Source organism: Cynocephalus volans, chromosome 2 (assembly GCF_027409185.1).
Source record: "Cynocephalus volans isolate mCynVol1 chromosome 2, mCynVol1.pri, whole genome shotgun sequence".
Lineage (NCBI taxonomy): Eukaryota > Metazoa > Chordata > Mammalia > Dermoptera > Cynocephalidae > Cynocephalus > Cynocephalus volans.
This window is the reverse complement of record NC_084461.1, coordinates 164822402-164845995: the sequence shown is the minus strand read 5'-3', so window position 1 is coordinate 164845995 and position 23594 is coordinate 164822402. Positions and strand designations below refer to the sequence as shown.

The 23594-nt window shown below is 53.2% G+C and overlaps 1 protein-coding gene across 2 annotated transcripts; it reads left to right on the top strand.

The window, feature by feature from the left end:
- The first annotated feature begins 4877 nt into the window (after positions 1 to 4877).
- On the top strand, positions 4878 to 22497 carry BLK (BLK proto-oncogene, Src family tyrosine kinase). 2 transcript variants are annotated; one of them, XM_063086261.1, is made up of 12 exons: positions 4878 to 4985; positions 7227 to 7278; positions 8907 to 9000; positions 9844 to 9942; positions 10948 to 11051; positions 14813 to 14959; positions 15394 to 15546; positions 16645 to 16824; positions 17884 to 17960; positions 20597 to 20747; positions 21940 to 22071; positions 22292 to 22497. In XM_063086261.1, the coding sequence occupies exons 1-12, from the start codon at positions 4878 to 4880 to the stop codon at positions 22495 to 22497; spliced, it is 1503 nt and encodes a 500-aa protein (XP_062942331.1). The 2 variants fall into 2 exon arrangements, with proteins under 2 accessions (XP_062942331.1, XP_062942332.1); XM_063086262.1 differs by lacking the exons at positions 4878 to 4985; positions 7227 to 7278; positions 15394 to 15546 and having other exon boundaries at positions 8924 to 9000.
- Positions 22498 to 23594: the final 1097 nt, after the last annotated feature.

Here is a 23594-nt window from a genome sequence, read left to right as displayed (position 1 = left end):
CAATGAGGAAAGTCATGATGAGTCTGTTGACACCATCGTGACCACCGAAACAGGCCTGTGCGTCAAATGCTTCTCAGACAGGACATGCGGCAAGAGTGAGGACGGGCTTCTAGCCTCTCCATTCTCATTGCTGCCTGCACCACATCCCTGCCTGGGGCTGCATCAGGCCTTGCACATCTTCCTGGGGCAAACGCTGACCCTTGCTCCCGAAAGTCTGCACAGGGGTCTAATCCGTGTCTGATAAACAAACAGCTTCCCCACCTTCCCTCCTTTGGTTAACCTCCCACTACATGTGCACACACACACATGCACATACGGTACACATGCTTTCTCTCTCACACGTGTGAGCACACACGCTTATACACAAACACACGTGTGCAGGCACTAACACATATGCAAACACACACACAAGCACACACCCATGGCTGCACACACACGTGTGCTCTCTCTTGCTCTGTCTCTCAGAGACACACACAGACGTACACCTTGTCCCGTCCTTCCCCACTGTGAAGCAGGCCAGTGTCTGCTCCACGCGGCGAGGCCACCTGCAGCCCCAGCCGGCACACGTTGTCCTTTGCTTCTGCGCGGACTTCGTGCTTCCTGGCCCCGCCCAACCCAAAACTCCCCGGGTGCAGCCCAAGCACCGGCCACAGCTCCACTTGTCACACAGCCTCCTGTGCAGCTCTAGCCCCAGCCAGAGCTGTGGGGGCAGAGGGGTCCACAGAGATCCTCGGAATTCATAAAACCCGTGGAAAACCATCTGTACGGGTGCTGCTAAGGAGTCGAAGGCCAAGGAAGTGTGAGTAGTGGGTCACTTAACTTTAAGTATTTTACTTTCCGTCCGGTTCTTCAAATGTTTGATCATGTTGTGTAAGTGGACTTACGTGTTTGCACAGGAAGTTTAAGATTGGTGGCAATAAGTCTGACCAGATAGAGGAAGACAGTTGGTCTAGTCACCTAGGCAGAGGCAGAGTCCAGGGAAATCCTCCGAGCTGCCACCTCCAGGCCCCTGGTCGAGCAGCAGGCTGGAGGGTCGGGTGAGGCTGGGCCTGGTGGCCCTCGTCAAGAGCTGGAACTGGCCCTGGCTGCAGGCTGCACGCCCCATCTCTGGGCAGGTCGTTCACACTCTCTTTTTATTTTTCTGCGGACACCAAAAATATACATTTACTATTAGAGAATTTGAGGAATACATAAAATTACAAGAAAGAAAGTAAAAGTCACATGAAGTCCTATCACCCAAGAGAGACAATATTAACATTTTAGGAAATATCTGTTTTGGGCACTGCTTTGCATCAACACCTACACACAATTTTTAAAATTTGCCTTTTTTGGCCTTCATCCTGTTTCTGTCTTATCTCCCCCCATCAATAACCAAAGTAAACAACTCAGTGTTCATCCTTCCAAACCTCCCTCCAGTTAATACACAGACACAAGCACACGCCTGCATAGGGTTTCTTTTCTCATTCTTTGGTGTTTCCAAACACGGGAATACTCAAGCACCTCTCAGCATCTTGCTTTTCTCATATAATAGCACATTGCAGAAATCCCTCTTAGCCACACTGGAGAAGATCCTGCACATTCTTTTCAGTAGTTCTATGATATTTTAGAGTATAGATTTATTCAACAATTCATTAATGCTTGAGCAGTTACACTGCTGTTTTTTGTTTTGGGGGGTTGGGGTTTTGTTTTGTCTTTTGCTGCTACAACTATTGCTGCAGGAAACATTTCTATATCTTGTTTATTTCTATATAAATAATGTTTTATTAATCTGAGAGATTCCAGAGGGGGATTGTAAATCAAAAGGTATGTGTATTTTTTTATTTTATGAGAATTTAAAAGATTGCCTTCTAAAAGGTCAGTGATATTTCATATTTCACTTGCTTGGTGGATATTTATCAAGCACGCACTCTGTGCCAGGCACTGCTGCAGCGATTTGGATTCAGCAATGAGTAAAACAAATACCCAGCCCAGCAGAGGCTCCTCCTAGACATGGAGCTGGAAGAACGAATGAAACAATAACTACAGCTAATGCTCTTCTGCCTGAAATGCGTGAGAGACAGTTCTGTTGTTACCTTTCCTTTGTTAACCAATCTTATTGATGGTATCATCATTGTATCTTATTGTTACCTGAATTTGTATTTTCCAATTAGAAATTGTTTTAATGTTTTTCCTGTGCCCGTTTGGCTATTTGGATTTGTGTTACACGAACTTCCTATTTATTATCTTTACTTACTCTTCTACTGAGCGCATTGTCCGCACACCGTTTCTCTTGTCTGCAGGTTCATGACATTGTAAATGGACATTTGTCTGCCTTATGCCTTGCACATCTTTTCCCCAATCTATTTTTCAGCTACAGACTTCATGAATAGTTTTTGTTTTTTAACTATGTAATTCATTTAATGTTTATGAATTTGTACATGTCTTTTTGTTCTCTTAGCTTCTGGCTATCCTATCTCTGTTAATAGTTATCTCCAAGCTCTGGGTTACATGTATAGTTTCCTAAATTTTCTTCCAATTGATTTTTTTCTGTTTTCTATGTTTTTCATCAGTACACCTGGAGTTTATTTTTTAATATGGTGTGAGGTAGGGGTTCAATTCTATTTCCCCCCAGGTAGATAGCCATTTTCCAGTACCATTTGTTAAAATAAACCATCAATTCCTCAGTGAATTAAAATGCCTCTTCTTTCATATATGCAGTTCTCATATTTACTGAAATCTGTTTGCAGGCTTATTATTCTGCTCTACTGAGCATATGTCTATCCATACGCCAATTTCATGCTGTTTTAATTACAGTCTTCTCTAACTTGGTTATATAAACCTTCAGATAATTTTATCCAATTAAAAATCATAATTATAATTGAAAATACATTTAATTTATATTAGGGACAAGAGAGAAGTTATAATCAAGAAAAAGAACAAACTGTAATAATTACAGGACAACACTACATAAAGCTTTATGGCAACAAATTGGAAAATGCTGAAAGGAAATGGAAGATCTTCTACAAATCACATAAATCATCAGAACGACATAAGGAGGAAGAACGGGAATAGGCCAATTCCTATAAAAGAAATCGAAAATGTATTTAAAGCTCTGGTAGTTCAAAGGGCCCCAGAACAGACGATTTAATAGCTGAGTTCTAACTAGCCTTTAAAGAACAGATAATCTCAATGTTGTTGAACTACTTAGGACCATGTAAAAAAGACAGAGAGCTCCCCACATGTGTATGAAGCCAGCATCATCTCAATGTTAATGCCTTGTAGACCATCTCACCTGGGGATATAGATTCCCATTCTAAATAAAATATTAGCAAGTAGGATCCATCCGTGTGCCAAAAAGACTAATATTGTAATAAAATAGCTTTTGTTGCAAAAATGCAAGGATGTTTCAGTAGCAGAAACTTTACCAACATAATTCATTATATCAACAAATTGTTGAAGAAATATCGTATTGATAGATACTAAATAGGCACCTGATAAAATTTAGTAGCCGTCCCTAATACAAATCCATTATCTTTTATTCAAGAAACCCAAATATCTTCTGAAACCCAAAAATCTCTGAAAACAAGTGTTGCTTGTGACTTTGGCACTATCAGTCATTTGGTGGCAAAGCTGATCTGAACTACTTAAATAGAGGAACTACTTAAATAGAAAAAGTATTGTTTTTTTAAAAAATGTAAAGTATTATGTGTTTTGTATGCAAGGCATACTCAAAAAAAATCATTGCAGATAATTAGTTACTATAGCTCTCTGTTCTATATCCAAAATTATTATAGTCTTCCCTTTTGTCAAGGTGAGTTTGAGGAGAGATGATGTGAGAATGTGCCTTCACCTCTGGAGGAAATGCGTTAATCACCATGTTTCATGCCATGTGAGGTACCACTGATGGGAAGGCCAGCATTTATTTCATGTATCCCAAAAAGAGGGGGGAAAAGATGTGCTACTAATTACACTATGAATCATCAATTGTCAGGCACCTCCCAGTTTCAGAGATGTTGAAATGTGAAAAAAAGTGCATCTTAAACTGACGAGATGTGGTGTATACACCCAAAGGAAATGACCACTGATAACGCAGGTCCTTCCTCTGTGATGTACCCATCTCGGAGGTGGGCCAGCTGTGAGTGTGGGGCGGGTGGTCTGGGGCCAGACTGGACCCCAGGCCAGCTCTGCACTGGCTGGGTGCTTAACTGTGAACGAGCTTCTTCACATTAACTATCAACCCTCCCTCCTCAGTAGCCCCGGAATGAGGCTGGTGATGATATGGGGGTGTGGATAGCATGGTCTCTTGGATCTCTCCCACGTCTGTCATCCTAAGATTCTTTACCCAGGAAAAAAGCTTGACCATATTTTTTTTTTCACCTCTAGAGAAGACTCCTGGTGTCACTGGGAAGCTACATTGGCCTTAGATGCCTGCATTGTCTGTCTGCGCTAAGTGCGTAGCACCTCACCTGAAAATCTGAGCTGGAAAGAACCTTAGCTGTGTTCTAACAAAGCCCCACCCCCACCCCATTGACAAAGGAGCTCACGGGCCCAGAGAGGAAACGTGACTGGCAGTTAAATGAAGGCTAAACCCAGACCACTAGACATGCCAGTCAGGCTCTTTCTAAAACTCCATGTGGCCTCCCTGCCCTGACTCCTGTCTCCAGAGGACTGGGATCCACCCCAGCAGTTTCTAGCTGTTGCCTCAGGCTGCGTGGCTTCTGTGTCCTAAATGCAGTCCTTTCTCCTAAAAGATGGAAGCAAGCTTAGCTGGTCCTGTCCCTCCTAACAATGCTCTGACCAGGAGGTCTTCACCCAGAAGGGTTCGGGGAGGCTCGTGCACAGAGAATCTGAGGACCTGCTGTCTCACGTTACTGATCTGCTGTGTGTTCTCCAACAGGATGGGACTGGTGAGCAGCAGAAAGCAGAGCAAAGAGAAAGGCCAGGGCTGGCGGAGCCCTGTGAAGGTCAGCACCCAGAGCAAAGCTCCTCCACCACTGCCGCCCCTGGTGAGTGACCGGCCCTTCTTCCCCTGGGAGCTGGAGAGGGAGGGGGAGGGAGAGCGCAGCACACACGGTCCCCAGCCTGCCCAGTGCCATCCCTAGAGGACGAATAGGCCCCTCCCACACACACCCCTAGCACTCATCCATGCAGCAGTGGAGGAGCATGTTTAGCAGCCAGATTGCAGGAGTTTATATCTATTAGCTGTGTGCCTTGAAGCAGGTTACTTAGGTCCCCTATGCCTCAGCTTCCACATCTGTGAAATGGGTACAGCACAAGCGCCTTCCTGACAGGGGCGTCACAATATGTGATGTCTATGCAAGTATGAGATGCAGTGACACACACAGGACCGGGCAGATTGGTCCCCAGCAGCTCATAGCCAATGTTCATTTCTCAAGGGCAGCCTTGGAGGGAAAAAGAGGTCAAAAAGGTCAGCTGGGGGGGGAGGGTCGGGGCTTTTAGCTGTGTCTGCTGCCCCATCCCTGCCTAGAAGTTCCTGGAGACCGTTGTCTCCTGCGTGGCATGGCTGCCAGCATTCCAGAGAGCCTGCTCTCCCAGCACAAGCACCCCCAAACTGGAGTGTACCTGTTCTCACCTCCCAGCAGACCCTCCCATTCTCCTGCAGCCCCATGGGGCATTTAAAATGCAGACTTCTCCAAGAGAGGACAAAGTGCAACGTCAGTGACGAGGTTCACTGATGGCAAGTTCCCTGTCACACAGTGCGGCTGGTTGCTTGCAAAACAATTAGTACCCACTGCTGGCTACGACTGCATTTCCAAAGATGTGTTTTTAGACAACTTTTTCTGCCTCCCATTGCCCAGCCACTGAGTCCCTTTTGGTTTGGGGCAGCTGGGAGTCACCCCTGGACCCCCTGTCCTGAGCTGTCTGCCACCACAGGCACATGCAAGTGGTCATGGCTTTATTCTGACAGAGACCTGATAGTGGTAGAGATTGCTAATCCCATTTCACAGATGAAGCAGTATCTTATCTCTTTGTGTTCCAAGTCAGCGCAGGGCTCGCTAGCAGCACAAGATGCTTGTCAAATGAATGAATGACCAAAGGAGCAAACTCAGATTGAGATGGATGGAGTGATTTCCCCAAAGTTACACACTAGTAAGAGAAGAGTCTGGAATTCTTTAACTTAGAAAAGTCATCTAACATATATTAATTTGGAAAAGAAATTATAATTGCTCTTTATCCCACTACCCAGAGATACCTGGAGTGAGCTCTCCAGAGCTCCTGCCTCTGGCCCGTTTTCTGTGCGTTCTTTATATCGCATGTTCATATTTTTAATGCAACCACAGCACACATACCATTTTGCTACTTCAAAACTGTGTTCAATAAATATGGAATAAAAAAAGAATATTTACAACACTTAAGTCAAGTTGAAAGAACACAGTAAAATGATCAGCTGGCAGCTGCCTCCCTCTTTAGAAATAGAAAGTGACTCTCCCCGCAGCCCTGTCCACTTCCCTCACCGAAGCCCGATGTGCAACCTGCTCACCATTCCTTAGCTTTGTTTTTCCACATCGTCATGTGTGTGTCCCTAAACAGTGTCCAGTTGCATTTTTCACATTATGAACTTTAAATCAACTGAATCAAACAGCATGTATTCTTCTGGGGCCTGGGCTCTGCTCAACACTTTGTGAAATTTATCCACACTGATGCACGTACCTATAGCTCATTGATTGCATTGCATGCGTACACCACAATCAGTCTATTCTTCTGTCCTTGGTCATAAGAGCTCTTCCCACATTTTAAGATTTTTATATATATTTTTATTTATTTATTGCTAGGAGCATTCTTGTACACATTTCCTGATGCAAAAGTTTCTCTACAGGGTGATACCAATAAATGTATTTGTTGAGTTTCAGGGAAACAAACTTTTAAAATATTTTTCCCTGTCAACAAATACCCTTTTGCAACTTCATCTTTTAATGGTACAGCTAGGATTTTGACGCAGGCGATTGGCTGCTATCTCTTATTGAAGTTGAGGTGTCCCCACTAGTGGTCAAGGCAAAGATGGCAGAGGGTCTGGGGCATTGTCTGAGGGCAGCACTGGAACCCTGGGCAGTTGCTGCAGCATGCACAGAATTCACCTGTGCAGCCTCCAGAGGTGGCTGCCTTTCTGCCAACAGAGCAGACCCCACAGGTCATCTCATTCACATGCTCAGCAGGCTCCTTCGGGACCCTGCCAAGCTGCAGGGTGCTGCTCTGGCCCTGAGTGTGTGTGTGTGTTTCTGCTCAAGGTTGTCTTTAACCACTGTGCTCCTCCACCTCCTGATGAACACCTGGACCAAGGTAAGAGGGGTGGTTTGGGAAGCTGAAGCTCCACAGCCCTTTCCCCCCGGCCCTGCATTTGTGGAGTTAGGACAGCGGGACTGTCAGGAGCAGCTTCCTGAGGAAATGGGGCACGAGCTCTCCAGGGTTGGAGAAGACAAGAGAGTTGGGGAAGCTGAGCGGGACTGGCTGTGCCCCTGCATCTCGTGCTCCTCGGGGGTCTCTTCAGGGACCAAGCATAAGTTCCTTTCGTATGCCTGAGCCTGGGTGGGATTTAAAAAAAAAAAAAAAAGATTTTACAAACTGTAAACAGAAGAGAAAGGAAAGTTACAGGAAATACGAACAGCGTCATGGAACCCAGCCTCGAAGGCTGGGTCGATCGCTGGTGTCCTTCTCTCCGGCCCTGGGTCTGTCTGTGTGGACGGCAGCCTCTGGTTTCCCACCTTCCCAACCACTTTCAAAAGCCTCTGGCTGATCCTCCAGCCGCCCGTGCCCCCAGACACTGATTCTGGTCTAGGGTGCAGGACTGTGGTGGTGACATAACGGATGAGCTGGGCCTTACTGGGCCAGGGGCTGAGACCCCAGGACCCTCAGGACAGGGGTCCTGTTCAGAGCCAGCACCTTGCATCCTCACCAGCCCCTCACATCACACTGCAGGGTCGGGGCCCTCCGTGGATCTGCTCGCACAATGTGCACTGAGGGGACAGCACACGGCCAGCTTCACCTGGGACTGCGGGGGTGGAATGGGGAGTAAGACATGGTCCCCACACTCAGGAGGTGGATGCCCTCCCTGGGGCCATGTCCCACCGGGAACACCATTCTTTCCCGCAATTCTTCGCTCCTGGCAGGGGGATACACAGCTCCAGAAAGGAAGCTCAGGGGAGGGAAATAAACAGCTTTTGGGGTAAGAACATCAGTCTTAGAATGGCAGGGGACCACTGTCATCTGTTCCAACTCCCTCTTTCCTGCCCTGCGGGGAGGTGACCAGCCCCAGGCCACCTACTCAGTGACACAGCTGAGTCAGCTACTCCCGGGGAAGCTAAGTGGTCGCCAGGAGACCTTTACAGCGAGCCCTGGTCACCAGCAATGGTCATTTGAGAGACAGTGTGCCAAGCCCCCGGGCCCTCTCCCCTTCCAAGGACCCCCAGCCAGAAGTACCATGGGGGGCTCTGGGCACCAGCAGCCACGTTTGGGGATCTCTCCCCCTTTGAAAGAGACAGAAAGAAAGAGGGCAGCTCACATGTCCCAGGGGCACCATCAGGGATAATGCAGGGTCAGGGTCAGCCAAGGCTGGCTCCCAACCTCGGGTCTGCAGCCATCCATGCCTCTGGGCGGCTGACCTGCCATGTGTCCCAGCAATCGATCCCCTCCCATGAGCCCTGCCCAGGCCGCAGGGTTTTAGAGGGGTCTGGAAGAGAGGACGGGGGTGGGCTCCAAGGGGCAGCCCATCCCTGGTGTGGACACAGGACAGGAGGCCAGTCTGCCTGATGACTCTCTTCAGCACCGTGGGCGAGAACATCACAGGGCCACCCCGTCCCTGCCTGCTCCTGACCCTCATAGCAGCCAGACATGGCTCATCCCACATTCACTCTCCCCACCGTCACTCTCGTGGGCCCGAGTGGTGGCCATCTCTTCCTCCCTCATTCCAGAGGAGCACTTTGTGGTGGCCCTGTACGACTACGCTGCCATGAATGACCGCGACCTGCAGATGCTGAAGGGGGAGAAGCTGCGAGTCCTGAGGGAGTGAGTTTTGGGAAAGCCAGCCCCTGGCCGGGCAGGACCCCGCCCGTCGTCCGCCCCACGCCCTGTCCTCCTGTGCCCTGCCCCCGGCCCCTGGTCTTCCTTTCCCATCTTCCTGGTGAGGTGGTTTCTGTTACGACCTCCTGCTGCCCTGTGGAAATCCCTCCATCCTTCAAAACCCACGTCTAACGCCGCCTCCCAGGCAGCCCTCGTGACTCGCGGGCGTGTGGACCTCTCCCTCCTCTGGTCTCTGCCGGCTGCTCTGCGAGAGCCCGCATCTGAGTCCGCTGCGTCCAGACCTGTCTCCACCCCCATCTCCCGCGAGATTAGGCCTGCGACTTCCGCTGGAGCTTATTTCCTCCAAAGTCTGCTCTCTCCCCACCCTTGGGCTTGTCCAGCGGAGCCCTGAGGGCCTGACTCTGTTCTCGAACTTCTACAGTAGCCTTGAGCCAAGCTCACGAAAGCCCCGACATTTGGCCCCGCACAGGGCCAGCTTTCCTTTCCCAGCAGCCCGCGTGGCGTGTTTTCCCAGCCGGTCCCAACGCACTGGCTCATTCTGCACACAACCCCTTCATCGGGGGAGGCTGCTTACTGGAGGGCGAGGGCCCCATCGGGTGGGTCAGGCTGTCTGGACAAATTCTCCCGTAGAGGAGGCGGCATCCCCCCTCCTCCTTGGATCAGGAGCACCTTCTGCCCGTCAGGTGCTGGGACATTAGCTATAGCCCCGACAGCCACGCGTCACTGGGCAGCGTGCATGGGCTCCTCCCCATCTGTAGACCGTCCACCTCTGGGGACGAGGTCACCTTGTGGAGGCTGTGAGCTGCCCCATGTGCCCCTCCACCTTAGGTCTGGAGACTGGTGGCTGGCCAAGTCGCTCGTCACAGGAAGAGAAGGCTACGTGCCCAGCAACTTTGTGGCCCGAGTGGAGACCCTGGAAGTGGAAAAGTAGGTGGACAAGCAAGAACCCCTCGAGTCAGAGGCATATTCGTGGCTTCGGCTCCATAGGTTGCTGGGTAGGGCAGAGCCAGAAAGGGGCCGGACAGTGAGCCTGGGGAGCCCAGCAGGGAGGGGGCCGGAGAGGGCCAGGGAGGTGCACCGTGGGAAAGGCCACATTTAACTGCTGCGTGACACTGAGGGAGTTACTCTGGCCATCTAAAATGAGAATGGTCCCCTTCCTGGCTTCTCTGGGTGCGACCGTCTCCAATGTCCAGTGGCCCCACAAGCTCATGGTGACACATGTGGCCAGCAGCCACTCCTCCAGGCCTCCAGTGGGCTCAGAGCCAGGGGGCTCCCAGGACTGGGCCTGTTCAGAATGGGCTCCCCGCGTCCTCACCACCCCCTCCACACTCCACCCCCGGGTCTGCCGCAGCCGGCTGCGGCCCTGCGCTGTGACCCGCATCAAGTGTGCAGCGTGCAGGGCCCAGTCCAGGGACTAGGGCGGTGCGACAGTGAGACCTGACCCCTCCCTGCCTCATCCAGGCACGCTGGCCCTGCGTCTTCCCTGGAGCAGTGTGGGGATAAGGAGCTTCCGTGCTCTCAGAGTCTTTGGCCTTTGGTCTGATTCAGACTGGACTGCAGGAGGCAGGCATCTGCTCATGACATGCAGCCAGCGTCCTGGGGGAGGGTGATCGATCGGGTGCATTTTCCAAGAGCAAAATTAACAAAGTTCACCCAAATAAAGTTCTCCTTTTATTTCAGAAAAGCAGTAAGTCTAGTGGCTGATGGGAGTGGGACGGGGAGGGGTCACAGGGTCTGAGGGGGCATTTGTTTTATCAAAATGTGGAGAGCTCAGTGTTACTTGGGAACAGAAACAGGACATTTTATTTCTTGCAGGGAGGAGCATAACTCAGGAGAGGGTTGGAAAAGCATAGGTTAGGAGGGGGCTTGGATAGGAATATTCCAAGGAGTGTGGCCACTCTCTGAGGTTCACCTGCCTTTGCCATTTTCCAGGTGGTTCTTCAGATCGATTAGCCGAAAAGAGGCTGAGAGGCAGCTTCTGGCCCCCGTCAACAAGGCTGGCTCCTTTCTTATCAGGGAGAGCGAAACCAACAGAGGTGAGCCTGCTGGCCTCGCCTGCCCTCCCCTCCCTGGTGGTCCACGGGAAGCCCCCACCAAGGCCTGGCCCATCCGGAGCTCCTGCGCACCTTCTGCTTCCCAGGTCAGGCCCTGCCCAAGAGCTGGCTTGGGGGCTACCCACAGTCACCCAGGCTGGACTCTGCCCAGGACAGGTGGCACAGGCCGTGGAATCCCCCACTGCCAGCATGGCCACCCTGCCTGGTCAGCAGGAACACCGGGACTGGGTGGGGCGTCGAGGAGGGGTGTGACAGAACCTTCAGTCACATTTTGGAATCAAAGGATGTGGGAGCTCAAAGAATCTTTACAGATAACCTCAGCCACAGCCAGGCTCTAAGTTTGGGAAGTGGGCGGGGCTGACTGTAAAAGTAGGCGGGGCGACTGGGGAGAGCTGGAGAGACCGTGGCCAGTCTCAGAGACTTGTGGATTCACATGCACGCCAGAGCAAAACTGCTGCTGTCACCCTCAGGCCGCTGCGTGTTCTCTCTCTCTGTCATTTAGCTTGCTTTATCTTCTTCTTGTAAAATATAAAACACAAAGCTCCCGTATATTAATTATAAATTATTACATAGTTATAAATCATATAGGGTAATATAAGTAAACCCCTGTGCAACCACAACCAGGAGAGATAGAACATTCCAGGTGTCCAGGGGCCCCTCCCTCCTCCACTGGAGCCCCTTCCGGGTTTGGCTCCCGCCCCCGAGAGGTGGCCACTGTCTTGATGGGCATGGAATCCTTCCTTGCTTCTCTTTATAGTTTCAACACCTGTGTTTTGTCTGTTTTTCAGGTTTATACAAATGGAATGATGCTATTTTTATTTTTTCTGTGTGTCTTATTCTTTTCACTCAACTGCTTGTGAGATTCTGTGTCAGTCTGCTGGGGCCGCTGTCGCAAAGCACCACAGATGGGCAGCTTCAGCAGCTTTTACCGCGGACGTTCATTTTCTCACAGTCCTGGCGCTGCAAGTCCAAGACCAAGGTGTGGCAGAGCTGGTTTCCCCTGAGGCTTCTCTCCTCGCCTTGTAGACAGCGTCTCCTTGTGTCTCTCTACATGGTCATCCCTCTGTGCGTGTCTGTGTCCTAATCTCCTCTCTTTGTAAGGACACCAGTCACAATGGATTAGGGCCCACCCTAATGGCCTCATCTTACTTTAATAATCTCTTTTAAGATCCCATCCTCCACATACAGTCCCATTCTGAAGTCTGGAGGGTTAGGACTCCAACATATAATTTTGGGGAGACACAATTTGGCCCATAGTGATTCATTCACGCTGTTGAGTCGTGTGGCAATAGTCTGTGCCCTTCCATGGCCAGAGGGAGCCAGTGTGTGTGTATTCCATAACTGGTCAGCCATTCTCAGCCATGCTGATGCTGGTACACATTGGGTTGTCTCCACTTTGGGGCTGTTACAAATGTGCTGTTCAGTAACTTATTATACAGGCTCTCCAGTGCACATTTGCCACTAGTTTTCCATCTAAGAGACACCAAGCCAATACCCCCATTGGACTGATGAGGAAACCGAGCCCCAAGAGAGGAAATGACTTGCCTGAGGCAACAGTAAATGTCAGAGCTCAGAGCCTCAGGGCCAAGTCATATGAGAGGCTCAGGATCTTCACAAGCTCTGAAATGTGTCAAGAGGGATGACCAAGGGAACTTCCCAGAAGAGAAGAAAGCCTTTGCCCATCGGGAGGCTGCTACGTTGTCATGGGCTAGGGCCAGGGTGGGGTGTAGGTGTGAACTGGGAAGCTGGGGTGTTCTGTGCAGAATTTCCTGAAATGCACGAACGGATACACTAAATTTCGTATTTACATATATGGCATCAGCACATATACACACATACATATATACTTTTATGTACATTATATATTATATATATTATGATATTGCCACTATTCCTTATTCATGGCAGAGCGCCTCTATCCAAGAAACACTTTGGGGTTCACTAGAGAGTGCGCAGGTGTTTTCTTGGTGCTGTTGTAGACCATTTCAAACACACGCAGAAGTGGACAGAATAACGGACCTCCCCATGCCCAACACCCACTTCAACAGTTACCACTGAGCTACTTCTTAGTCTGTATCCCCCACTCCAGCCCTGTTCTTTTGAAGCAAATCTCCAACTTCATGTCATGTCACTCTGGAGGTGACATTCTGACCATTGCTAAGGTCCCTCTTGGAGGCAGAGGACCCCCCACCACCTGCTGTGGAGGAAGAAGGAGCTCTCAAGAGGCCGGTGTCTCTCCCTGTCCTTGCCCACCCCTGAAGCAGCCCAAGCTGAGAACTGGCCAGATAGAGCCAGGGCTGCAGGACTGTCCAACCATCATCACTCCCTGACACATGTACGCACATACATGAACACACACACACATGCACAGACGCACTCCCTCAGGAGCAGGGGGAGCAGGTTCCAGCCTCAGGACATCCCTTAGTCACTCAGTTTGCTGGTGTCTGTGTGAGGACCAGCCACGGTCCCAGGTCTGAGGCAGGGGATCTTTCCTGTGTTGTCTCTGGGAGCCCAGCCCCAGTGCAGGACTGCCCAGTGCAGCCCAAGCCCACCCCAGAGACAGGTGGGGCAGGAAGATCCAGATTTTGCGGACCTGCAACTGATAGGATTTGGAAGTCCTCTTTAAGAAGAATGGCAAATTGTCTAAAGGTATCAGGGACAGGACCTCAGAGGAGCCCATGGAGGCACAGAGGAGAGCATGGTGGGGGAGGGTGAATGACTCTGGTTCCTTAGAGACCAGGGGCACAGCTGCACCAAGTGGGTGGGTGGGGGAGATAGTTTGCAGCCTCCGGTTGGAGCTGGGGTTGGGGGTGGGGTGGGGTGCTGGCTAGGTGCATGGCCTCGTGCATCCTTTTGCAAGTAGGCGATGAGAGAGGCACATCAGTTAAGGGAGACGGGAGAGAGGAGGGGAGAGGGGCTTGAGACAGGAGGGGAAAGATGCTGGAAACACGCAGCGTCTACCGAGAAAGGATGTCCAAGCCTGACCCCTGGCGGGAAAGCATGGCACTGCCCCTGGTAGACGCGTCCTGGGGGAGGGCGGGAGCCCCCGGGCTTGTTGCTGACCTGCAGAGTGACCAGGGGAGCGATGTCTGCTTTGGGGCCTCAGTGTCCTCATCTCCCAAATAAGTTGGGGGGGCACAGTACGCAGATAGCTGGACATAAGCATTTTATAAAAACATTAGTTTGTGGAAAAAGTTTCTCATCCGGAAATTCTTACCTCCTAAATTTTTCCCACCCCTCTCTGAAGACCCCTCGCACTCAGACGCGAGTGGGACAAGCAGCAGATGGGTCTGAACAGAACCTGGGAAATCATATATCTGTGGTCAGCATGGACACGGTGCATGAGGCTGTGACCGCTACGTGCTAGTGGTAGCGGAGTCAGCCACAAAGGTGCATATGGCTCCAAGTCCACCCAGCAGCCCACACGTCTCAATATCCCATGGCAAAGGGTCCCTGAGTGCCCAAGTGCCCACGCGGGAACATGAGGTTTCCCACAGACCGTCCCACCCACTCCCGAGCCCTGTGGCTCCCAGCTGGGCTTGGGGGGCTTTGAGAGGAATCCGAGGAGCGATAGGGAAGCCTCCAGGAGGGGGGTGCTGAGATTAGGAAGATGATGGGAGGGCAAGAGTGGAGAGCAGAGTTCAGGGAGCTGTTTTTCAAAGCGCTGAGATGAAGCCCCCAGTGCAATCCTGATTTTCCACTCTATGCCTCACTTCTTACGCGAGGCTCCATTCACCCTGCAGGAGCCTTTTCCCTGTCTGTGAAGGACACCACCCCCCAGGGCGAGGTGGTCAAGCACTATAAGATCCGCTCCCTGGATGAAGGGGGCTATTACATCTCCCCCCGGACCACCTTCCGCTCCCTCCAGGCCCTGGTCCAGCACTATTCCAGTAAGAGGGGCATGACGTGGGGTGGGGACTTGTGCGAGAGGAGCCCTGTTATCTCGCTAAGATCCCAAATTGTGTGAATCATTGGTGCTACCAGAGGGGGTAGGGGCTTCCAAAGCTGGACCTAAGGGGTTGGCAACTATCAGCCTCATGATTCAGAGATGGTGGCCCTAATCGCCTCTGCTGGCTCAGTGTGGCCACCTGGAAAGTAACAGAATTTTCAGTCTTGGAGAGAGCTGGTCAGTGACAGTACAGCCTGCTTTATGCAAAACACACGGGAAGAGCTGAATATGTGCGTGTGCATGTGTGTGTGTGTGTGTGCATGTGCGTGTGCATGCGTGCTGGGGTTGGTGGGGACACAGCTGGGGATGCTATAGCCCAAGTAAGAGTCTGGCTGCTTGAGTACCCCCCGTCCCCATCTTTCTCCCTCGATGCAGAGAAAGGGGATGGTTTATGCCAGAGGCTGACCCTGCCCTGCGTGAGTCTGGCTCCCCAGCACCCGTGGGCCCAGGACGAGTGGGAAATCCCCCGGCAGTCTCTCAAGCTGGTCAGGAAACTCGGGTCTGGGCAGTTTGGCGAAGTCTGGATGGGTGAGTATGTGGCGGGCGAAAGCCCCTCTCTGGCCCTGCACCCCAAAGCACAGAGCGGCTGCGGAGGGCAGGGGCCCGGCGCGTGCATGTGCCTCCAGCTCTCCAGGAAGACTTGCAGGGAGAAAGGACAGAGGCCGTGAGACCCATTTTACAGACAAGCCCACAGAGGCACAGACAGTGTTGGGAGAGTGGTTACAGCTCATCACGGTGGTGGAGCAGGAATGCCATCCAGCGCTCCCAGCCCCTCAGCCAGTCCCCCCCGCCCGCCACCCCTGCTCTCCCGGGCCTGGGGCTGGCTTCGCTGCTGACTGTGTGAGTGTGGACGTCTTGCTCACCTCTCAGCTTTGGCTCCAGGTAGAGCCGTGTACTAAACTTGGTGAGCCATGAACCAGGACTCGAGTCTGGCTCTAGACCAGGGCCGCCCCTTGCCGCTGTGACTTTGGCCAAGTCCCTTAATTCCAGTTTCCAATAGCAGCAGATGACTGCCCCTGCTCACCCTGGCAAAATCAGGATAAAGAGGCAGTGCCTTATTTTATCCCTGGAACAGTCTGTGTCTCTGGGGAATGACTTCAGAGCTGGATGCTGATGCCTGCCCCAGTCCTCCCACACCCAGGGCTGGTGCCCAAGGTCCCCAGGCAGGAGGTGAACCAGGTCCCTGCCCTGAGAAGGATGGGCCTGAATTGTTGTCTTTTCCCTTCAGTGTGGACGGGGACCTAAAGCAGTGTGGAGAGAGTGGAGGCACAGGAAGTTTAAGGAATGGCAAAGGAGGGCACAGACACTGGCAGGAGGGAACAGGTCCCGACCACCCCTGCCTCCTTCCCAGTTCACCCCGGGCTGCGATGGTATTTCCACAGGGATGTCCACCCCCTGCATGAGGCTGCAGTACAGCCGGGGGCCGAGTCAGGCTGCCTTCCTTCCAGAAGACAACCCTCACCTGCCGCCCTCGGGAGCTGCATGTTCCAGAGCTGGCCTCAGGCCCCCGCCTGGAACAGAGGGACGGCACCTGGACACTGACGTCGACTTGGTGAAGGGATCCCCTCAAGCTCTCTCTCCATCTTCTGAATGGCTGCTTCTTTCTCCCTCCTCCCCTGGGCTCAGGTTATTACAAAAACAACGTGAAGGTGGCCATCAAGACCTTAAAGGAGGGAACCATGTCTCCAGAAGCCTTCCTGGGTGAGGCCAACCTGATGAAAACCCTCCAGCACGAGCGGCTCGTCCGTCTCTACGCCGTGGTCACCAAGGAACCCATCTACATAGTCACCGAGTACATGGCCAGAGGTGGTGCCTCTGCAGGGCTGTGTCCCCAGACCAGGGTGGGAGGGCCAGGCAGGGTCCAGGCTCATGGGGCTGACAGGAGTGGGGCTGACCGCTGGCATGGGTTTGCTTGGCCAGGCATTCTCTGCAGGGGGCCGATCAGCCACATCCTGCATATCTAGGGTGTCACAAGTGTGCGGGGGCCGGATAGACAGAGGGCAAGAAACAAGAAGGACAAATGGTTCTTAAGGGATGTGTTCTCAGCTCAGGAGCAGTTCAGCCAACATTTCTGGAGAGCATGTGAACACTTTATAACACGGATGACTAGAGATGTTGAGCTGGACAGCCTCTGAGGTCCCCAGTGTGGTCACATTCTCAGGAGGCAGTGGGCCTGGGGTCGAGCCTCAACATGTGACCTCCTCCTCCCCCCTCCTATAACTCTGACCACACCTGCTTCCTGTAGGACCTGTATGTCTCCATGCTAACACAGTTCCTTAAAGATTGTCACAGAGGGGCCAGTGTGGGAGACTGAGCTGGGGCACAATAGCTCCCCTGTGCTCTAAGCGGCACCTCGGGCCAGTGTCCATCCCAGCTCTTTGACCTCATGGGGACTTGCATTTGTCCCCTGCCTCCAACCCTGAGGAATGGGTCTCTCCATTCTGTTTTCTTGCTAATGCTTGGTCCTCGAGGCAGAGTCTGTAAACAAGGAGCAAGGCAGACACATGGAAACGTCACGTTGGGAAAGAACACTAACCATAGAGTCAGATGGGGCTCTACTCCCGCCCCACCCCCACCTGCTGTGTGACCTCAGACAGGTCCCTGAGCTTGGCTGAGACCTAACTTCTTCTGGGCAGCTAGGGACATGTCAGCTGCCTCCCAGGGTGCTGTGAGGCCTGAGACTGGAATTTCTATAAAGCATTAGACACTCAGCCTCATAGGTAGGTCCTTCCTGGTGCACCAAGAGATGTCAGGAGCCCCCGCCCCTCCCTGCTCCCAGGTGAGAGCAGCCCACACCTGGGAAAGGCTGGCACAACCAGGTTTGGGTGGCTTTGCAGACGTACAGTTACAATTCTCTTTTCTTAGGATGCTTGCTGGATTTCCTGAAGACAGACGAAGGCAGTAGATTGTCGCTCCCAAGACTGATTGACATGTCGGCCCAGGTTGGTACACAAGTGCAGAGGGAGCCTGGGGGCATCGACACCCTGCAGCTGCCCGAGCCCCTGTCCCTGTGCGCTGTGGCTTAACCAGATCGGCTGTGTGACCGTTGAGAGGGCTGAAGCAAAAATGGCTTTACGTGCAAACACCCAGGTGGGCAGTTGGGCAGGTGGGCAGCTCTGCCCTGCCAGCTTTTTGCCCGTGCCGGGTGGCTCAGACATCAGCTCATTGTCCAAAGTGGCTGCTCAGCTTTACCGTCGTGTCCTCTTCTCAGCCAGTGGGAAGAAGTCAGGGGGACGAAAGCCCACCCTCCTCCTTTCAGGGACACGTCCTCAAAGCTACTCACGACACTTGCTGTTACACCCCTGGCCACTGTGTCTCGATGCCATACCCAGCTACAGGGGAGCCTGGGAGTGCGGTCTGAGCTCTGGGCCGCCGAGAGGAACAAGGCCAGCTCCACTGCGAAGGGGGCGGGGACCCCAGGGAGTCAGCAGGGGTCCATCTAACGTCACGGGCAGGCGTCTCGTCACGGCTTCATTTCTTCCTGAGCTGGTGCCCACACATGCCTTCTGTGGGAGGTGACTCTGGAAACACTGATCCCATTCCAGAAACCCTAAGTCCTCACTCAGCCCTGGGCAGGATGAGCCACACACGAGTGCTAGGGAGTTGTATCCTGAGCCCCAGGGAACCCCCACTTCCACTCCCAGGGATTTGTGAGTACCAGGCCTCTCAGCTGCCCCAGATTGGTCCTCAGTGCCCCTGGGTTCACAGAGAGAACTTTCTAGACTCTGTGAGGTGAAGAGTAGAATGGAGAGGAGGGGAAGAGGGGCCTTCCTCCTCGGGGATTTTAGCTGAGGGTAAAACTGGCAGGAAAACACATCTGGTGGCCCTGTGTGTGTGTGTTTGTCAAAACTGGAGCTGTCAGCAGAAAAGCTCTGGTCTGCGGGCAGACTGTGGGACACAGAAGCACACACACATCCGGCTGCAGACAGGAGCCCCCTCCTTGCCCGGTGTTATCTGCTATCAGTATCAATGCAGGAACTGATGTCACCATGACTTTTTTCCACTGAAGTGAACAGAGACCAGCTTGAGCAGGCTGGTGAGACGGTTTTGGAAAATTATTGCTGGTAACCGGTGTCAAACCACAGGGCAGCGATAAGCTTGTCTGCTCCAATTTTTTCTTTCTTTGGAGGTACAGGGATCCGAACACTGGACCCTGGTGTCATAAGACTGCGTTCTAACCACCTGAGCCCACCGGCCCGCCCTTCCTCCTCTTCTTCCTTCCTTTTTCTTCTTACCCTCCTCTGTCCCTTATTCAGTCTCCACCACAACTCTTCTGGAAATCTTGGGTCACCCAGGGGCTAGGACTGTGAAAAGTCACCTAAATTTAACACCTAGATGTGGTCAATAACTTGAGGGTTAGGAAACCAGAAACTCAGGACCTCCCAGTGAACAGCTTCTGAGCCACATTCTGATCATAACGATGCGGCACCACAGATGCATGCACACACACACGCACACACACGCATGCACACGCACACGCACATGCACACACATGCAGTCACACCTGTCTCCCCTGCCCGGAGTTCCTTTGACTCCTCTAACTGGGCAGAATCCTAGTCAGCATTTATCACCCAGGTCAAATGTCGTCTATGGGCAGGAAGCGGCTCTCGGATCCTCACAACATTGTTCACAGTAATTTCTCCTCCTTAAAAGCAGATCTGGGCCCTACTCTGCTTTATTTTTGTATTTCTAGTGCTGCAGTGTTTAACTAGCAAGTATCAGGTAACAGGATGCGTACTGTTAGATGCTGCCCAGATATGAGGCATTTAGTATTCAGCTTTGTAGTCCCCACTGTCCAATACTGATAAGTGTGTGTTGATGGAATGATTTAGTGAGAGAATGGATGGATGGATAGATGAGTGGATGGATTTATGAATAAACCAATGCAAATGGGAACGTAGGGAGAAGGGCGATTGGTTCCAGGGCTGGCTTCTTGCAGTAGCAAGTCTGAGGAGGTAACTTGGCTCTCTGCTCTCTGCCTCAGTTTCCTTTGTCTATCAATTGGGTGCATAAAGCCTTAGTTAGTTTCCTCAGCTCAAAGACACCAGAGCAGCTCAGACAGTTCCCTGTGGCCCGATGCTGGTGATGAGGGACAGAGCCAAGGGCTCCACTTCGCCGCCGCCTTGCTCTGTCTTCCTTCCTTCTCTCGCCCCTCCCGCTCCCTCCCCAGAGGCCTTCCTTTTCTCCTGCCCTTGTTCTGGTCTCTTCCTTCCCTGCAGATCCTCAGGGACAGCTGCTGGGGGGAGAGGGGAGCGGGGTGATGGGTAGATGACAACATCTCTGCCCTCCTGGGCTTCCAGGGGACTGGAAGGAACCACGGGAACCATCTCTCCACCCCTCCCCCAGTGGCAGAGCCCCCCCCCATGCCCCACCAAGAGGAAACCAACCCCCCCCCACCCCCCAGCCTGTCCTCCCCTCACAGCCTCGCAGAGGACAAGGGCGGCTCTACAGATGGGCTGGGGAAGGGGCCAGGCAGGTCCTTCCTCTCCCCACAGGGGCTGTGTCGGGGAGGCTGGGTGGGCTCCCTCCTCGCATGGAGGCCCCCACACTGCCCTTCACGTGTGGCCTCATCCCTCAGATTGCCGAAGGGATGGCGTACATTGAGCGCATGAATTCCATCCACCGCGACCTGAGGGCGGCCAACATCCTGGTGTCTGAGACCTTGTGTTGCAAAATCGCTGACTTCGGCTTAGCCCGGATCGTCGACAGTGAATACACCGCCCAGGAGGGTGAGCAGAGCCCACACCCCCAAGGGAGCCCTTGGTCCCTACCTCCCCCTTCTCCCCAAAGCCCGTTGAACTTCTCCTTGACGCTACACAGCAAGCCCTCTGTGAAGAGGCCTGAGGGCTCTGTGCTGCTGCAGCTCTGGCCTCACCCCCAGCAGACACCGTCCCCTCACTTCCCCAAGTGTCTTCCGCAGGAAAGTAGAGCCTCGGGGCATGCCCCCGAGGAACGGCTCTGGGGTGAGGTAGGTTTCAACACACTGCACAGTCCATCCTCTCCCTGTCTTGGAGTTCCCAGTGCGAATCCACACCACAGAGGCTCTGAGGAGTCCTGCGGCAAAGCAGCAGCTCACGTGAGCTGGTGTCTCCAAACCATGTGAGCCGTGAATGCTTTCCCAGTAGTCCTCTGAGCCCCACAGAAGTAGACTGTCACAGAACACAGTGGAAATGTGGCTGTGACATGCGGGCAGTAACCTCACACCTGCAGAGCTTTGGACGGATCACTGCTTTATCTGTCTGTAACGGAGGTGAAAGTCCAAACACGGTTACCGGGCAGGCAATATTCGCTGAGCATGTCAACAGGTCGACCCAGGAGAAGGATCACGTAGCTTGTTCCTCGGGAGCCTCGGGCTTGGTGGGGACAGGAGCAAGGCGGGGAGACGATGGGACGCTGGCTGAGGGGCTTCTGGCAGTGCTGCCCGGGCTGCAGCCACTGTGGGGCTTCACGGGCAGCAGGACTTGCCTCCCTCCTCCCAGTGACCCCAGAAACCACAGTCATCATTTCTGTACTGCAGGAAAGGACTAGTTGAGGCACAGACAAGTCAAAATGGCTATCCAAGCTATGTTCCTGTTATTTGACAGGCCCATGTAGGCTGGGAAAAGGCTCTTCCCTCCATTAGGGAAACTGTGTTGGTTGCCAGCAAGGCCACTTGCTCTCTTTTTAAAGACCCACAGAGGGTGGCAGGGAGTGGTATTCATGCCCTTACAGTTCTTGTGTGCTGCAGACCCCTAGTGTCCACACTCCCCTGCCCACATGTCCTCGTGTGTCTAAGTGACTCTGCAGACACAGTTCTGCCGTGTCCAGTGGCCAAGCCCTGCAAGGCCCAGCAGGGGGCAGGAGGGAGGGACAGGAGGCGCAGGGGTGGAGGGCAGGTCCACCGGTCACGGCTCCCAGAGCTGCTCCTGGTCTGTCCTGCAGGGGCCAAATTCCCCATCAAGTGGACCGCCCCAGAAGCCATCCACTTTGGGGTGTTCACCATCAAAGCTGACGTGTGGTCGTTTGGAATCCTCCTGATGGAAATCGTCACTTATGGGCGGGTGCCGTACCCAGGTAGGTGCTGTCCTGCAGCTCTGCCAGCTCCTGTTTCCTGGGACAGCCCCGACAGCAGATATCCCATCCTCGGTGCCTATGGGGTCCTGACAGTGGGGACAGAAACACAGGCATGCCACTCTGGGGGCAGGGTGCCATCCTTGTATCAAAATCACTCCTGGCCACAGCTGCCACCCTCAGGCCACAGCCCCTCCCCACGCTCTCTGCCCCCTGTCCACAGGAATGAGCAACCCTGAGGTCATCCACAGCCTGGAGCGTGGCTACCGCATGCCGTGCCCGGACACGTGCCCGCCAGAGCTGTACCGCAGCGTGGTGGCTGCGTGCTGGCGGAGCCGGCCGGAGGAGCGGCCCACCTTTGAGTTCCTGCAGTCCGTGCTCGAGGACTTCTACACGGCCACTGAGCAGCAATACGAGCCGCAGCCCTAGCCTGAGGCTGCCACCACAGGCTCACCTGTCCAGCCTGGCAGCTAGGGACGCACGCACCTGCAGACCCACGTTAGCACTGACGAAGCGCAGCCACCTCCCAGCTCTCCCTGCAGCCCCAGACACACTGTGAAGGCAAGGAGGGACTGCTGTGCCCATTTCTCAGATGAGGAAACCAGAGGCACAAGGCGGCCTTGCATGTGGGTCGCAGTCTGGACTCTGGAGCTGGAGCCAAATCACAGTCCCACCCTTCATTGGCTGTGTGAACAAGTTACTCAGGCTCTCTGTGCCTCCCTTCCTCATTTGTAAAACAGGAAAGGCTGTATTAGTACCTACCTCGTATGCTCGTCATGAAAACTAAATCAACGAAGGCTGGTAAGGTGTTCAGAGCAGTACCTGATGCCCCGCTAAGTGGCTGTCACCACGTAGGGCCCCCAGTGCTAGCGCCGTCAGCAAGAAGTCGCCGCAGTGACCTGAGTCCCGCTGCTCTGATCTGCGGGGGCCTTGCTGCTGAGCCACCCCCTTTCTGCCACTCCAGGAGCAGGACTGGGTTCCCTGAGATGTCTGTTGGGGGTTGGGGGACGGGTAGCCCTGACCTAGGCCATGCCCCAGCACTTTGGGACTTTTCCGTAATAAAGTCACGAGCATCTGACCTGCCCGGTGTCTTTACTGGTGGCATCCTGGACATTGCATACCTAATGTGCATCATGGCCTCAGCGTCTGGCGGAAACCCAGCCCCAGCCCCAGCCAGACCACGGCCCCTGCTGTTCCTGCCTTCTAGGGAGGCTCGAGCCTGGCCCACAGGGGGCACCCTTACCGCACAAATCTCCACTCAGATCGCTAAGCCTCAGACCAACAGTGGGGGGCTGACAGGGACACGAGACCCCAGGCCAGGCACGCCGGTAAGGAGCACACATGGTGGAAGGGGGACGCCGAGGAACCGGGAGGCACCCCACTGTTCGTGGAGGCTCCCCACTGCCATGTTTCTGTTTCATTTTGTTTATAATAAACTTAGTTTTTTGAGTTTAGATTTACAGAAAAATGAACGGAAAGTGTACAAAGTCCCTGATGCTACCTGCCCCTGTGATCGCTGCTATTAT